Here is a 17,769-nt window from a genome sequence, read left to right as displayed (position 1 = left end):
ACTTCGAGAGAGCGATGACGATGGTAAGAAATAGCCTATTTTTTGTATCGCGTTTGAGATGAAATGATCACACACAGCCGTCTGTGTCACATAAACATTTCAAAGTTTACAGCACTAACGTAGCTATTGTGTGATCTTCTGTGCTAACGTTAGTTATGAGAGGTAACGTGACAGCAGGTAACGTTACAGCACTCGTTATTCCTGTGTGTGTGTGTGTGTGTGTGTGTGTGTGTGTGTGTGTGTGAGAGAGAGAGAGAGTGTGTGAGTGTGACCACATAAGGGTTCATTGGTTCCATTTGTTTATGCTTTTATCAAGCTAAGCTAAAAATCCACATGGCAACTGTAAAAGTAAATTATTTATTTGATTTTGTGCACATATTTATCATACTTTGATATTTTGTGTTTTCAGACTCTGAGTCGATGGAGGCGCAGTCCAGTCCTAGTCCCAGTCCTGTGTGTAGTCCTACACCACCTATTTCGGAAAGACCATGTCTCGAAATAGGTTCCAACTTATTCTGAGGTTCTTCCATTTTACTGACAATACTGCAGCAAGGAGGCTGCGGCCAAGCCTCATCTGTCAAGAAACCCCAGGGGCCAGCCTCTCTCTCTCTCTCTCTCTCTCTCTCTCTGTAGCCGCTCACTGGGCGGGATGGACCGACACAGCTCCCTCAAATACATTCTCTTATTTTTTATTTTTTTATTTGGGAAAACAAATACTGTATATGTCTGATGTGTCACTGAGGCAAAAAATAAAAGGCTCAAAAGAGAGTTCTGCTTGAAACGGTGTCCTTCACTAAAAACCTCTTTTTCTCCTATTTCTCTTCCGAGGAGGGCATTTTTAGTGAAAACAAGCTAACTTCCACTGCTTGTAACTAAACAAGGAAACATGGTAGAGTTTCAGTTTTTTTACAAGGGGTAAGAAGAGAGTCTCTGCTTTATTGTGAGATATGTTGTGTAATTTTATTCCTAGCACAGAATATTCTGTGGGTCCTGGAAGATCAGGAAATATGCTCAAAATCCTGGCACTGGGAGCACACAGACCGAAATGACCCTGGCAGAGAATGAGTTAACCACAGACAGACCTTACAGTATTTTATGCATTTAAGTGAAATCCCCATTCTAAAACCCCATAGGCTTTTCCACTGATGAACCAAAATGGGGCCGATTTCTGCATAAAGCCTACAAAAATATGTCATCCCTGCGGTACTCAGTCATGTCATAAATTCACTCACACACACAAAGTGATGCACACATAGACACATAAGACACACACACATGCAGGGGCGGACTGGGATCATAATTCAGGCCGGGCATTTATACCAAGCAGGCCAGGCCAATACGGGCCGACGCGCCGTTTGAAGCCCAATTTGGGTCGTTTGAAGCAAGATTTAGTGAATATAATGCTAACGCGATGATACATGTTACCTATTTGTTCACTAATAGAAACATCAACATTGCCTAGATAACTGCAAGTATAATATGAATAAGTAAAACCAAAAACATGCCTCTGTACAAACGCTTCACAGCAAACTTTGGTAACCCTTTATTTTACAGGTACCCTAGTTACATATGAACTATTTGTAATTACACATGAACACCAAATGTAATTACACAGTAATTACCAATAGTTATAAATGATGTTCATATGTAGTTACATTGTAACAGACCTGTAAAATGGAGTGAGTCTGTTCAACTGTAGTTCATATGTAGTTACATGGTAACAGACCTGTAAAGTGGAGTGAGTATATTCAACTGTAGTTCATATGTAGTTACATGGTACCGGACCTGTAAAGTGGAGTGAGTATATTCAACTGTAGTTCATATGTAGTTACATTGTAACGGACCTGTAAAGTGGAGTGAGTCTATTCAACTGTAGTTCATATGTAGTTACATGGTACCGGACCTGTAAAGTGGAGTGAGTCTATTTAACTGTAGTTACATGGTACCAGACCTGTAAAGAAGCTCTGGCCTGGGACAGAGATTGCTAAAAGCCAGTCGGGATTCGAACCACTGAACTTCAGATTGCAAAGCAGGTGGCTTTAACCACTCAGCCACGAGGGCTTTCCAACTTTCTTAGTGGAGTTTGAGAGGATAACTGTATGTCAGTCAGATGTAATTGTCACTTCCTAGCTTTGTTATTATCAGAGATGGGAAGTAACGAAGTACAAATACTTCGTTACTGTACTTAAGTAGATTTTTCGAGTATCTGTACTTTACTTGAGTATTTAATTTTCTGACGACTTTTTACTTTTACTCGTTACATTTTAACACAAGTATCTGTACTTTTACTTGTGTACATTTTCAAAACAGGTTCGTTACTTTTGTTTAAATGCACGAGGATGTAATTCAAAAACGAGTAGAAACGGGAGAACGGAGCAGAAGTAATAGACGAGTTTCCCAGCGCTGATAAAAGCTCATTCCAGCTCCGCCAATAGTATGACTTGGCACTCCTCCGGGGCGTGGACAAAGAAGAGAAACACGGATTTTCTCTGAGGGGAGACACACGCAGACATTAGGAGCCGTGCAGACAGCCAGCACTTATTAGCGCTCCTCTTTTTGCAATTCATTCTCTATAAATACGCGCTTAGCGCGCATCTCTTTCAAGAAGCATTTCATCGCGTTTAAAAGCTGGTGGTGTTTTTTTTAGCGCAGCGCTCTGGGCGCTGAAAGCTGAGGAAAGTTTAACAGGAAAAGCGCCCTGCTCCTCTTCACTCCTCCCACCTCGAGTCTTCTCCCAGGAGAGGAGGATTTTCATCTCGCTGCTTCCAGAGTTGCCAATCATCTGGCTTTTCCAAGGGTTCTTTTTTAAATAACCGCTCCCTACATTCAGTTTGTGCACTGTCAACATTCAGCTAATATGGAATATGGTGGTGTAACACCAGAGACAGTTCTGTCTTAATAATAAACCTTGAATTTGTGAATGTGATCAACCTGTGGACATTCAGTTCCTTATCCATTAGGTATCAGTATCATATCAGTCTCGAGTATTGTGATTCTGCACTTTGTAAGGGACACCTTGTAGGCCTATCCAGCAGTTAAACTTGTCTAACTATTTGCACATTCATATATCATGGAAATATTGAGGGAGGACTAGATATGATTTTAATGGGGTTTTTTTGTGTGGAAAAACCATAGCACACTATTTAAAGTAGAGTTTTAAGATGTGTAAAATATTTGTAGGGGATCTTTTATCCTCAAATTATATTCTATGATGTGAGGTTCAGTCATTCAGAAAGATACGGTAAAAATACTTTTACTTTTACTCGTTGGGTACATTTCAGAGCCTGTACTTTTTTACTTTTACTTGAGTAAAATAATTGAATCAGTACTTCTACTTTTACCGGAGTAGTTTTTTACACAAGTAACTGTACTTCTACTCAAGTACAGAATGTCAGTACTTTTCCCATCTCTGGTTATTATAAGCATAGACTTGGGGGAAAATGTTGATACTTTGTTAGTTGTAGCTTGAAAGACAGGCAATATTGATTAATGTGAATGCATTTCTGCAGTGTGACTGTGCCATTTAAAATCTTTAAATATAACTAAATGTTTCTAGAGCACAGTGCATACAATTTATTTAGCAAATAGGGGATTTATAGACTTGGGGGGGGGTATAGACTTTGGGGAGAGATGATCCGGGGGTCTGCTGACCAAAGGGGTCTTTGAGGGGCTTCGACTGGGTCCCCAACAAATTGAGAAATTGGGAAATTGATGGGAAAATGATTCATTTACAATAAGCTAACAATTAGAATGTAGAAGAATGGCTATTTTGATTATTGTTTCACTGTTACCTCTATATCTACAATACTTATACTATATATATATATATATATATATATATATATATATATATATATATATATATAATAAGTAAATTATAATAAATTATAATAAGTATTGTATATATACAATACTTATTATAATTTTTGTATTGGAATTCTCGACAAAATCATACCTACAACTAAATAAAGTATCAATATTTTCCCCCAAGTCTCTGTGTATAATAACAAAGCTATGAAGTGACAGCAACTACATCTGACTGACATACAGTTATCTTCTTAAACTCCACCATGAAATTTGGAAAGCCCTCGTGGCTGAGTGGTTAAAGCCGCTTGCTTTGCAATCAGAAGTTCAGTGGTTCGAATCCACCACTGGGTTTTAGCAATCTCTGTCCCAGCCCGGAGCTTCTTTACAGGTCCGGTACCATGTAACTACATATGACCCACAGTTGAAAAGACTCACTCCACTTTACAGGTCCGGTACCATGTAACTACATATGAACTACAGTTGAACAGACTCACTCCACTTTACAGGTCCGGTACCATGTAACTACAGTTGAACAGTCTCACTCCACTTTACAGGTCCGGTACCATGTAACTACATATGAACTACAGTTGAATGGTCTCACTCCACTTTACAGGTCCGGTACCATGTAACTACATATGAATTACAGTTGAACAGACTCACTTCATTTTACAGGTCTGTTACAATGTAACTACATATGAACTACAGTTGAACAGACTCACTCCATTTTACAGGCCTGTTACAATGTAACTACATATGAACTACAGTTGAACAGACTCACTCCATTTTACAGGTCTGTTACAATGTAACTACATATGAACGTAATTTATAACTATTGCTAATTACTGTGTAATTACATTTTGGTGTTCATGTGTAATTACAAATAGTTCATATGTAACTAGGGTACCTGTAAAATAAAGGGTTACCCAAACTTTATTTAAGGAAGAGTGATCAGATCGTGCATACTGCGTTATTCTCCACAGGCTTAAGAACTACACGTCATAATAATAATAATAATAAACATCAACATATTCTTAGTTTTATTAAACATCTTCCTGTTTAAGCAAGCCCCTAATATTAAATACATGGTAGTGTGTTCTGCTCAAGCCCCAACCTTTGTTTGGACTGGCTCTCTTAACGGGTTGGGTTGGTGCGGGCCTTAAGAAACCCTGACAGCTGTCAGGGCAATGGATTATAGTGCTCACTAAAACAAATTTAAACACATTTGTGAACAAAATGTGGGAGAAATAAGCCTTATGTGTGCATAGAAAGTCTTAGAGATGTTTTATTTCTAAAGGAAAAAAGAGGAAATACTCAAGTAAAGTACCCTTACATAGAAAGTGTTCATAAGTAGTCTTTACTTATACCTCTTACTTTCCACCTCTGCTGGCATTACAGTTTTCTGTCTGTCAGATTTCAGCAACACTTTGAGCATCAACAGGAAGAAATATGAGTAATTTAGGTACCTACCTGCTTCTTCTTCCTTTTCTTTTTTTACTGCAGGAAAATAATGATCATAAAGAATATGTTAGAGAAGCAAATATGTATCATATCACAATATGACTGAATAACTGCAATGGTATTCTTGAGGAACTCTGTTCACACACACATACATAGACACAAGAGACAGACAGGCACACATAAACACAAGAGACAGACACACACTGATGACATCAGTGAGAGCACGCACGCACGCACACACGCACGCACACACACACACACACACACACACACACACACACACACACGAGACAGACACACACTCTGATGACAGAATGGCCATAGGTGTCACCGAGAACAAAAGTGAAATCTTAGAGATGTAACATGTAATGTGTTGTTAAAGTGAGGTAACTCACTGGGGATGAGTGGGTTGCTGATGGGTTGGCTGACCTCCTCACTGACTGGGTTCTCCACCTTACAACTGAACTCTGTATAGTTCAAATCCACCTATAAATCCGTGAAATAGAATTAGCTCAAAGTTCACAAACCAATCACAGTTTAATTTGAATACTGCTCACTTGATGTCTTCACCCTTTGATTAAAGGAGATCTGAGGCTCAGCTGCAGAGCAGTTCCCTGAAGCTGGAAGGAGTTCAGTGTCTTGCTCAAGAACACTCCAGCAGCTTAAAGCATCAATACATGTAAAGGTTTGACTTCCGGTGCTGTGAACTGTGTACAGGCGTTCTGTTTCTCTCTTTGTTTTATGTTATACAACAGGTAGTTCCGGCCGAGCAATTTGATTGGACAAACAGACACGAACGTTTCAGCCTAATGGCCTTCTTCTTCAGCTCCTACACGCTGAAGAAGACCATTAGGCTGAGACGTTCGTGTTTGTTTGGTGAACTGGAATAAACAAAAGAAAGGACATTCTGTGTGCTGGCTCTCCTTCTCCTTCAACTGTTCTCCTGTGCCGTGCACCTAAACTCTTAAACACCGGTGAGTGTGCTTGCTGCTGGCTGATTGCCAGTTTGTTTGAACATTATGTTGAATGTCGTCTAGTATGTTTATGTACAAATGGTAGATTGTTTGTCCTCTGTTATGGGGACTGTGGTTGCAAGTGCAACAGACACGCTGGAATATGGATTGACGTGTGGACAGAGACTGTCGACTGTGGGGTATTCGCCCTGCATGCGCTCGTATACAGCAGAGAAACCTTGCTTGAAGCAAGATATTCTGCAACTCAGGGGACTGCCTGCACGGGACTGTGGTCCATGCTGACACCAGGGCTCCTATCCACATCCCACCAGAGTCGATAAGACCAGGCCGGTGAAAGAAACAAGGAAGGAGAGGCGGAGGCGACTGTGAGCAAGCCACACAAGGCCACTTCCATCTGTGATCCTCACAAACCTGCAGTCAATAAACAACAAAATGGACGAGATCTGCGCTCATAAGAGGTACTGTTCAGACTTCCGGGAGGCATCATTGCTGTGCTACACGGAAACGTACACTCTGCAATACCGGAATCCGCCTGTAAAATAGACGGCTTCACTTTGGTGAGAGCAGACAGAGAAATCAGCTCCTGAAAAAGCAGGGGCGGCAGGATCTGTGTATATATATTAACGATCGGTGGTGCGTCAGTACACCGTGAACAGCAGGTTTTGTGATAAAGACGTTGAGATCTTGTACCTGACTTTGAGACCCTTCTATTTGCAGAAGGAATTTGGATGCGTGCTGCTGTTTGTTGTCTACACACCTCCCAATGGCAACGCGACGCGAGCAGCAGCTACTGTTGAACACGCTGCAGCAACAACATCCAGAGCCCCAGCAATTGTGGTTGGAGACATGAACCAATGCAAACTGGACATAACAATGCCAGGATTTAAGCAGTATGTGAAGGGTGAAACAAGGAAGAATAAACTTTTGGATAAATGCTTTGTAAACGTGGAGGGAGCATATGTGTCAACGATAAGACCACCAATAGCTAACTCAGAATGGTCCATCTTGTACCAACTTATAAACTGAAGAGCAACAAACCAGAGAGAAAAATAATCAGAGTGTGGTCACCTGACAGTATAGAAGAACTAAAGGCATGACTTTACTATGTGGGAGTAGTTTCATCATGACTACTTGGATGAGACATCTACAGTAACAACAGACTACATAGACTTTTGTGTACAGTCAGTGATACCAACCAAGGAGATACAAATATATCCAAATAACAACATGTACATAACTAATGAATGATGAACAATGAAAATTGCCTTCAGGAACAAGGACATAGGAGAATTAAAGTGTATAGATAAAGATTTAAAGGGGAAACTGCGAGATGCAAAGACGGCACATAAGCTACAACTACAAAAGTTTTTTAAAAGCAAAAATACCAAACAGTTATGGGACACCATGAAAAGCATGACTGGACTGTCAACCACCCGGAAAGCAATGGTGGCAGATAATGAGGCCGATTTTGCAAATCAGTTGAACAGTTTATTCGCTAGGTTTGATAAAGGGAACAATTCAGATCATGCTGGAAATATCATCAGCTCAGTCCTACCTGTGCAGTCTGATATAATTGATGTTTCAGTTGAGCAGGTGAGGAACACTTTTAGACATTTGAATCAGAGGAAAGCCACAGGACCAGATCATCTCAGTGCCTTTATTCTGAAAACGTTTGCAGTTGAGCTTGCAGCTGTGTGGCAGCCTATTCTTCAGTGTTCCATGGACACTCATATAATTCCTACAAAGTGGAAGACTTCACATATAACACCTCTTCCAAAGAAGAAAACGTGTCCTAAGGAACCTGGTGATTATCGTCCTGTGGCTTTAACTCCTATTGTTATGAAAGCCTTGGATTTTTGGTTTGTTTTAATCCACATTTGATTAATTGGTACCACTCATTTCTCACAAATACCGTACAGGTGGTTAAAGTCAACCAGACTTTTTTCACTTCCATTCTCACTAACATACTACCCAGCAAACATGAGACGTCCACCAGACGTGCATATCATGTCTATATTGCGTCGGTCGGTGCAGGACCTTATTTGTATGTCTGTTCGACGTGCAAATCAGGTACAGTTTATGTACGTCAAAGTACGACCCCTTTTGGATGTGGAAATGTAGTCTAATATTTGAACGTCATTTCTTTGGACGTCCGACTGATGTGCAAATCAGGTTCAGTATCTGGACGTCAAAGTATGACCCCTGTTGGATGTAGGAATGAAGTCTAATATTTGAACGTCATTTCTTTGGACGTATGCTCGACGTGCAGATCAGGTTCACTATCTGGATGTCGAAGTACGACCCCTCTTGGACCTAAATAAGTAGTCTAATATTTGTACGTCATATTTTGGACCTCTGCTCCACGTGCAAAACAGGTTCAGTCTCTGGACGTCAAACTACGACTCCTCTTGGATGTCTAAATATAGTTCAATGTTTGAACGTAATTTTTTGGACCTCTGCTCCACGTGCAGATCAGGTGCAGTATCTGGACGTCAAACTATGACCCCTTTTGGATGTGGAAATTTAGTTCAATATTTGAACGTCTGGCTAGGATATTTTTTTAGACATCTGCTCGACGTGCAAATCAGGTTCAGTATCTGGACGTCAGACTATGACCCCTTTTGGATGTGGAAATTTAGTTCAATATTTGAACGTCTGGCTAGGATATTTTTTTAGACATCTGCGTAATGTGCAAATCAGGTTCAGTATCTGTACGTCAAATTCCGACCCCTCTTGGATGTAGAAATGCAGTTCAATATTTGAACATCTGGCTAAAACTTCCGGTTTTTTGCCAGCTGAATCCATAATTCAAGAGGAGTTCCCACAAGAAATGTCAGCCCCCTAGGACTTATAACCTAGGAGTTATAAGCAACCCTAATTTCAAGATTTTTTAACGATTGCGCCTCGATAGCTCCTCCCCCCTGGGGACCCCCGGTCCCATTTTCACAGGGTGTACTCTATAATAGGGGGGCTACAAGCTCCAACCGAAATTGGAGTGCCAGGACCTCCAGGGGAGTTGATTGATAGCGAGGGCTTCTGACTGATGGAAGCTGTCAGGCTGTACAACCCTGACACCTTCCATCAGTCTGAAAGCTTCGCAATCAATCAACTCCCCTGGAGGTCCTGGCGCTCCAATTTCGGTTGGAGCTTGTAGCCCCCCTATTATAGAGTACACCCTGTGAAAATGGGACCGGGGGTCCCCAGGGGGGAGGAGCTATCGAGGCGCAATCGTTTAAAAATCTTGAAATTAGGGTTGCTTATAACTCCTAGGTTATAAGTCCTAGGGGGCTGAAATTTCTTGTGGGAACTCCTCTCACACTCCTCTTTCCGCCCACAAAAAACGGAAGTCAAAACCACGCCCACATACCGGAAGTCGCGTTTCGACCACTTCCGGTGCCCGGATCGACGCGGGAGTGGTCTCGTTGGATTTCTCGTCAAATTCTACACTCAATAGAGTGGTTACACGTACATATACCCAAAAAAACAAAAAAAATAGATTTTTTTTAATTATGTCATATTAATAATCATAAAAAAGGTATTCTGAACATAGTAGCGCTCCGCCCTTTTAATATGTTGTAGATGGGCACCATACGAGCAGATTTGTCCTCCTCCATGAGGAAACAGAGCAGAAGAGATTAGGAGAGCACTGGTTGGCAGTTGAGGGATCCGTCCAGGACCTACTCCCGTTTTGCCACACACAAACCATTACAGTACAATTACATGTAATAGAATGAACCGGTATACAAACTAAAAATGACTACATGTCTCTGCCTTAACAGTGATCCATGCCGACTGCGCCAAATAGTGGCGGAGTGAGGGGGAAATAACTTGATATATGAACAAGATAGAAAACCAACTGAGGGGACAGAGACATGATTCAAAATAAATTATTTTATTTTGATTGATTGATTGATTGATTGATAACTTTATTGATACAATAATAGCAGAATTGTACAAGACAATACAACAAAAAATATTGATCAAAAGGAATAAAACACAATAAAGCCCAAGGGCTTGTTTCCATGTGGTCATTTGTGTGGGACAAGTGGAGTGAATATGTATACAGGTAAGAGCGCGTGTGTGCGCGGGCAACAACAACACAAACAATGAAAACATTTTACACACAACCATACATTCAATGACTGATTAGTCATTGACTGAATGGTTATTTACATAACAAACAAAAAATGCATCAATCAATAAATAAAAAGATAGAGACCAGCTCATATAATAAATCAAAGACCTACCTAGGGTTTAAAAACTGCGACCATACAGGAGACAAAAGAAAAAAAATAAAAGGTTAGGAACCCATTTGGGAGCCAACCAGCCATTTTTTCAAGGCAAGCTTAAAAGAGAACCTGGAATTAAGGGTCTTTATACTCTAAGGGAGTTTGATCCATAAAATAGCTGCTGAGTAAGAAAAGGTACATTTACCCTTTAAAGTTTTAAATTTGGGGGGAACAATGTTGGAGGTGCTTCCTCTTGTGGAGTAGCCATGTACCTCACTGACTTTACAAAAGTAGTCAGAGAGGCAGGGGCGCCGCCAGGGATTTTGGGCCCCATGACAGGACATAGCATGGGCCCCACTGATGCCGGCGTCCGAAGGGCGGCGGCGAAAAATTTGGGCTGTTTGAAGCTGATTTAGAGGATAATATCGCATTTTAAATTATATTAGGATAACACTGTAGTGTTGTCATTATTCAGTCTTAACCATCAATATTTGCTCCTTTTCTCACCCACCTTCATCTCACCACCATCCCTGTTGAATCATCATACTCTCTCTCTGCTCTGAATACACCAGAGGGAACAAAGAAATACTATCAACTAATGACTAGAAATAATATTGATACACATGTGGAGTCCAACAGGAGTGTTTAGCATGAGACTGTTGTGATATCATTATTCAGTCTTAATATCATTATGTTCTCCTTTTCTCATTGGCTGTCATTTGTGGGCTGCTTTTCCTTTCATATGATGGTCATTATGTGGACAAATAAATTGTGTTGATCCTTCTTATTTTTTTATTATTATTATTACTTATTATTATATACAGTAGTTAAGAAAAGTTGAATAAATGTTCAGATGGCGCGGGACAGACTAGACAGTTCTCTAGGTTAACATGGCAGGCAGAGTGTAGCCTATCTGCCTCGCCTCACACAGAGACAGGCAGACAGCAGCTGCACCATTCCAGCACTCACCTCACCTGCCTTCCTATAAAACTGCGTGAGGAACTGTTGTCCTTTCTTTTCTCTCTCCTCTCTTTCTTTTGGCATGTTGCTGGTCTCTCCTCTCTCCTCTCATCTGATTGATCAGCCGCAACTCTGCCCACCACGCTGCCTGGATGGGAGGCGTGCCTATTTCTCAGCAGGGAGAAACCATTTCTTGAAAATCGAAGGGGTGTGTGTGCAAGAGGATTTTTTCTTTTTTGCCAAAAAGAAGCAATTCGTTTTACTAGTACATTGAATAAAATAGTATATTTATTACAATAGGTTAATAATTTAATACTGCAAAAAATTGCCTAGTGTCCAAGCTTTTAGGGCCCTTGAAGCTGACAGGGCCCCTGTCAGCTTCAAGGGCCCTTAGAATCGTCCTACCTTTCCCCCCCTATACGGCGCCCCTGCAGAGAGGTAGCGAGGAGCCTCCCGTTTAAAAATCCTGAAAACCATGCATCAAATAAGAATGTTGAAGAAAGTAGCTGAAAAACTAAAAGTAACAGTCAGTAAATAAACACAATATGTGATTTAAGTAGTAACAGCATAATTTTATTACAAAACTATTTTAATAATGTATTGTTTTACAATTTCATTGGGCTACTGGTAATGCAAAGAATAGAAAACTGGAGTAGGCTGAGGCCAGACTATAGGGTGTGTCCAGGGGTGCAATCATTACTCACCATACATTAAGTTACAGCAACCTAAACACACTCATACTGCAAACAGGTGAACCAATCATGTGTCCCGGTGTCTTTAACCACAGTGAAGGGTCCTCACCCGGAATTACTAGCATCCCCGCCTTCCCTGCCTCGCAGATGACTGGCACTCAGCTCCACTAAATCAAAGACAGAAAAAGAACGACAAACAAGATTAAACCAAATAATTAGACAAGTTATAGCAGTAGGTGGAGACCTACAAAAGAGACATTATTGTCATTATAGTCATCCACCTGAATACAAAATACTGTCTATTTCAAAGTGTTTACTCAAGGCCTACTCACCACTGTTAGTAATGAGTCTACGAGTAGCCTATGAAGATATGGACAGGGGTCACCAGCAAGGAAGCTAAAAGTTAAACATTTGAAGACCACAATATAGCTTCTTTCCCAAAGTATCTGCCTACATACCTCCAATCAGGGCACATGAGGAGCAAGAGGGAGAACAAACAGTCATACAACAGCAAAACAGACAGGAGCACCCACAGGGGGTTAGCCATCTGAACAAAACAATGTAGCACTCTAGGACCCAATTTGTCAGCCTGAACAGGGCAAATGGCAGCAGTGAGAGGGAAAACAATGCTCATGGATGTCGTATATACTCAGAGCCTAGGTGATTGGTGAGAGGAGTCAGGCCTGGGGCTGCGTTCGCCAACACTACACCTGTTAGTAGGGAAGCATTCCACACATGTGCAAAGTCAACCATACTTTCTGATCATTTCTAAGTGCTTAAGGATAAGGATGGGATCATGTCTATGTTCCCCGGGTTCTATGTTCCCCGGGTTCTATATTCCCCGTTTTTCACTAACCCTAAACCTAACCTCCCCCAGACCCTAACCCAAAACCTAACCTCTCCCAGGGAACATAGAAAGGGTTCTATGTTCCCCGGTCCCACAAAAACGGGGAACATAGGACCCGGGGAACATAGGACCCCAGGAACTTAGGGATGACCCCATAAGGATGTGGAGTGGATGGATGAGGGCTGTGTGTGTCCAACTCACAATAAAAAGTCCTTTGAATGAAAGACTGATTTGACCAACAAGTCACACACTCGCACCAGGAATTGAACCTGAATCTTCCACCAGGATGGACGTGTTACTATTACACCACAAGAGTTGCACATGCATGCCTTGGAGGTGATCAGTCGGGATTGTGTGCAATTGTGTAATAGACCCTCCTCACGGGTGCCATTTTGCGTCGAAAAGGCAATGTAAACACAGGTGCAAGCAAAACACTAATGAGGGTTTCCAACTTCCATGATTGGAATTTGGAAACCCTCATTAGTGTTTTGCTTGTGTCACAGGGTGATGTATGGGTGTGTGGCAGAAAGGTGGGTGCCATGGTTAACCTGGGGGTGGCACTGTTTGTAGGGGGAGTTTCTCTATTTCGCGGGACTTTCTAAATTATTCTGGGCAAAATGGCTGTGATTAGCGGACGGGGCTCTGTGGGTGGTTCCCTCAATTACCCCCGATTGTTGATTAGGAGATGCAGAGCTGGTGTGCGACACACAGAGTCGGAGAGAGAGCCGTGCTGGACATGGAGGACTGACGTGCCAGAGTCGAGAGGAGGAATGGCGGAGCTGGGGAGCAGTGTTCAGCCCTGCCTGCGGTTTAGGTAAGATTGGTGGGAGCGGCTTCGGCTGGGATGGCCAAGCTACCTCCTCTCCCTCGCGTACCTGAGGTCGCACCGTGGCTGATGCACGGGTGAGAGGGAGAGGGGGTGAAGGCCCCGGAAGTCGCTCCACCATGAACTGTGAGCCGCAGGTGGGGTAAGGGCTCCTCAGTCTCTTTGTGTTTCAGCTGCCATTCCTCCAGACGAACCAAGAGACAGAGAGTCAGTGTGCGGCAGAGTCAGTGTGCGGCAGAATCAGTGTGTCAGCTGTGCCTGGGACGGACGCGAGAACAGACACGAGGAGCCAGAGCTTGTGGCAGCGGGAGAGCCAGAGCCGACCTGAGACCTGAGCGCGAGCCGACCTGAGCCTGGAAGTGTGGGAGTAGCCGGAGGAACGCTGCGACCCTATCTCGCACGAGCTGCGAGGGAGAGAGAACAGGAGTGACAGCGGGAGACACGCCGTGGGAAAGCGGAGGGGTGGAGGTGCGCTTCCCCCCTCCTTCAGTTAAGTCCCGCTCCATTTTTATTGTTTTATCTTTGATTGTGACCAGCTCCGTGCACAGACGACGCGGGTCTGCCCGCAAGCCTAACCCCAGACAGAACTACTATAGCTTACTACGACACGGAACGAGGAGGAGCCCTTAAGGCGTGTCGTGCACATTACGTTCGAGTGATTTACATGCAATAGACGTATTGCATTTGTTTTGCAGTGAATTGGGTTGCAGTGCATTTATCCACTATTTAACTTGGCTCATCCAAAATACCAGTCCTAGTGAGTTATCCTACCATTTCTGAACTGTCATTTATCTGGGGAATTAAGCATTAAGCCCTGCTCTGCTTTATACCCTCATCGTCAGCTGGAGACGTCAGGAGAGGACGGGGAACCGGACGAGAGGGAGACAACACAGTTGCTCGGGATTAACAGAGGCTGGACGTTGTCCCACGGAGACTGGACTCTTTTAAATAGGCACATTTTTCTCTTTTTATATTTTAGTAATAAAACCCATTTGTTCCAATGTTCCATTCTTGTCTGTGTATGCTGTTTGGGCCAGCACCACTCCCCAGTAGAATCCGCTCTTATTCACAGTCACGCACACACCCGTGACACTTGCACCTGTGTTTATTCTGCCTTTTCGACACAAAATGCCCCCCGTGAAAAGGGTCTATTGAGGTGAGTGAGGTGAAGGCAGGGTACCGTTCAGTAGGAGGTGTGGAGGATTGTGGGAGATTGAGTCCTTGGGTAACTTTTCTACAATGACAGATGTAAATATACCTCTGTCTAAATTTAGGAAGGGAGGTGACTGTGCCAGTAGTATTCAACGTGACCTTTCAGTTGCTTCGCCTTAGGCTCCAGGCTCCATAGCCCAAAACAACAACCCACAAAACACTACATCCAGGCTTGTTAGGATCTGTGTGTGTGTAACTCACCTGGTAATGCAGAGCACCACCAAATGCAGATGATGTCCATCGGCAGCGCCCTGACGATGGAGGCGATGAGAACGTAGCGCAGTTTGCCAGAGCCTGGTGCCATCACACTGGAGGACCACTGAAACCCCAGGGACAGCTTTGCCATACACTGTGAAAATGTCCGCCTCACGAAACAGACAGTGAGACAGACAGACAAACAGACAGGCTAGTTACACTACTACCATTTCATGATACAACCAGCATGAGCAGATGACTTACAACTTAATGACTTACTTGGTTCTCAAACCGTCATGTCAAGCACCCGGACATAAATTAGACCACAGTCCCCCATTTGATAAGATTTTGTCCCCGGGGCCCCTGGGATTATATGTTTTATTAGAGAAACTGTATGAAACCCATGACCAAAATAGCCATACATTCTGTCATTGTGTTATATGGATGGAATTACTGAAAAAAAAAATTAATACTTGCTGCGGACCCCTTGGAACCCCCTCAAGGACCCCTGGGGGTCCCCAGACCCCACTTTGAGAACCACACTGAGTAACATCTTGCCAAAGTGACTTCATATAGCTAGCTAGCTTCTGTAAACATCACAACATAAATATACAATTTTAGCTTATGTCACAGTAAATGACATTGATAGTGATCTCAGAATGTTAGCGTTGGCAAGCTAGTCGCTATATATACAACACCAGACCAGACACAGCTGAGAAGTTACTTATCTTGTGTTAACAATCACCCAATCGTCACCATGGCCATGACGTCATGACGTCATGCACGACGCTACAGCAGTGATTGGTTGTACGCCGCGTTGCATGTAGGGAGATTCCATTTTGTCAAATCCCGCGGATTTGGAAAGAAGTATTCTCTGCTCCCGCTTGGAAGACAAGGCTACAGCAGTAGAGGTAAGGAATTAGCCTAGTGTTCTCTTTTGTTCAGTTCTGTTTAAATAAGGAATAGATAAAGCATATTAATCAAAAACATGTGTTGTTTTTGTACACGATTTCAACCTGCTGTGTTAATTCGCGCGTTAGCGGCTGCATTATCTTATGCTATATGAGGCTATTACTAAGACAGCATCTGGCTTACAGGCTAAGGCCCTGTGTCCACCTAGCTTCTTTTCATCAGCTCCAGCGTCTATTTTCAATTGTTTCCAATGGGGGGAGAGCGTAGTGTTGCAGCGTTAAGCGGTAAAGTCAGCCCCCATGCAGCGTGAGTGTTGTGCTTACTGCTTTTAATAGCGTAGCCTACCTGTGTTGTTAGCTTGCTAGCTGTCAGCTATCAAGCTGAACTAACGTTACTTGCAGACTGCTTCCTTGTATATTGTGCGCTGGGATCAGCGTTCCCCAGCGCACTCCCAGCTTTTAACGTAGGAAAAAGAAGCTAGGTGGACACAGGGCCTAACATGAGCTAACTTGCTTTTGTTTAATGTTGAGTTCGCTAGGCCACGTTCAAGCAAGTCAAGCTTCAATCAGCTGCTAAGCTAACGTTATCGTTGTGAATATTTAGGCTACTTGTGTTTTTCTGCTTTCAAAATCAATGCCTGCTAACGTTACACGCGACGCAGCTACACGTTTCTCTGCCATGTGCCATCACACTGGGCATCAACACTAGCGGGAGACTTTATCCCATGCACACTCCCGCAAATAAGTAATGTTACGAGCAAGCTACATCTTAGAGGGAGAGAGAGAACACCCATGATCGCTAACAGCGAGCTATGCTAATAACTAGCTAGCCATGTAAACAGCTAGCCGTGTGATTAGTGAGGACGTCAGTAAAATGGGTAATGAACCACACAGTGGGTAATGCCCCGCTGTGATGAAGAATATAGCGAGATTAACAAGGTTGATACCAAAACACTGTCGCAGGCAGCTGCCATCAGCAGCACTGATGCTAGCTTGATCTCCAAATCCAAAGCCATCGGCTTTGACTGGTGGTTGATGGTTGACTGGCTTCAAACAGTCATGTTAGACTAGCGATAAAAACAATACGCCTTCCAGTCGGATTTTCAAAATAAAATGATTCTGAACACGTGGAAAGCACTCAACATGAATTAAAAGCGTTGTGTTTTTGTAGTTCCATCTTTCTCTGTGTGTGTGTGTGTGTGTGCGTGTGTGCGTGCCTGATGAGGGGGGAGAGATTGACACAGCATGGCGCACGTGAGGCACAAGAGCCCTGCATGTTGTAGTATCAGTGACGCAACAGTTGAGCCTTTTGAGACATGCTTGTGTGATAGGGGTTATAAACATAACTGAAGTGAATCTCTAATTATTATAGGGTTTCAAACATGCGTTTTCATTTAATTGTACTTTACTTTAGGGAAATCTAATAATACTGGACTGGTAGTGTGATGCTCATCATGAATAATCATCCCTTTGATTCCTTCCCAGCTAGGTAACTCCTGTGATCATCCTTGGTAAGATAATTTCCTGAAATAGCCTCGAGCTGTTATCTTAATTGTGCATGTTGCTATTTTATTTTTTATTTTATTTAACCTTTAACCAGGTAAGTCATTAAGAAGTAAGAACAAATTCTTATTTACAACAGCGACGTGGCAGAAGGC

At 42.7% G+C, this 17,769-nt stretch overlaps 1 protein-coding gene across 1 annotated transcript in view; it reads right to left on the bottom strand.

Annotated features, from left to right (window-relative positions):
- Positions 1-17,769, bottom strand: part of LOC310797409 (uncharacterized protein) — a gene marked incomplete at its 3' end in the record, with an annotated part of 90,493 nt that overhangs the window by 46,518 nt on the left and 26,206 nt on the right. The window contains exons 5-6 of the mRNA XM_083659778.1: positions 5,661-5,751; positions 5,275-5,301 (exon numbers count right to left, since the gene is read on the bottom strand). Of these exons, the coding sequence (XP_083515904.1) occupies positions 5,275-5,301; positions 5,661-5,751 (118 nt within the window). The remainder of the gene's footprint in view (positions 1-5,274; positions 5,302-5,660; positions 5,752-17,769) is intronic.

The sequence above is a fragment of the Poromitra crassiceps genome (genome assembly GCF_964638095.1).
Source record: "Poromitra crassiceps genome assembly, chromosome: 23".
Classification (NCBI taxonomy): domain Eukaryota; kingdom Metazoa; phylum Chordata; class Actinopteri; order Beryciformes; family Melamphaidae; genus Poromitra; species Poromitra crassiceps.
The sequence above is the reverse complement of the archived record's forward strand: the minus strand, read 5'-3'. Positions and strand labels throughout refer to the sequence as shown.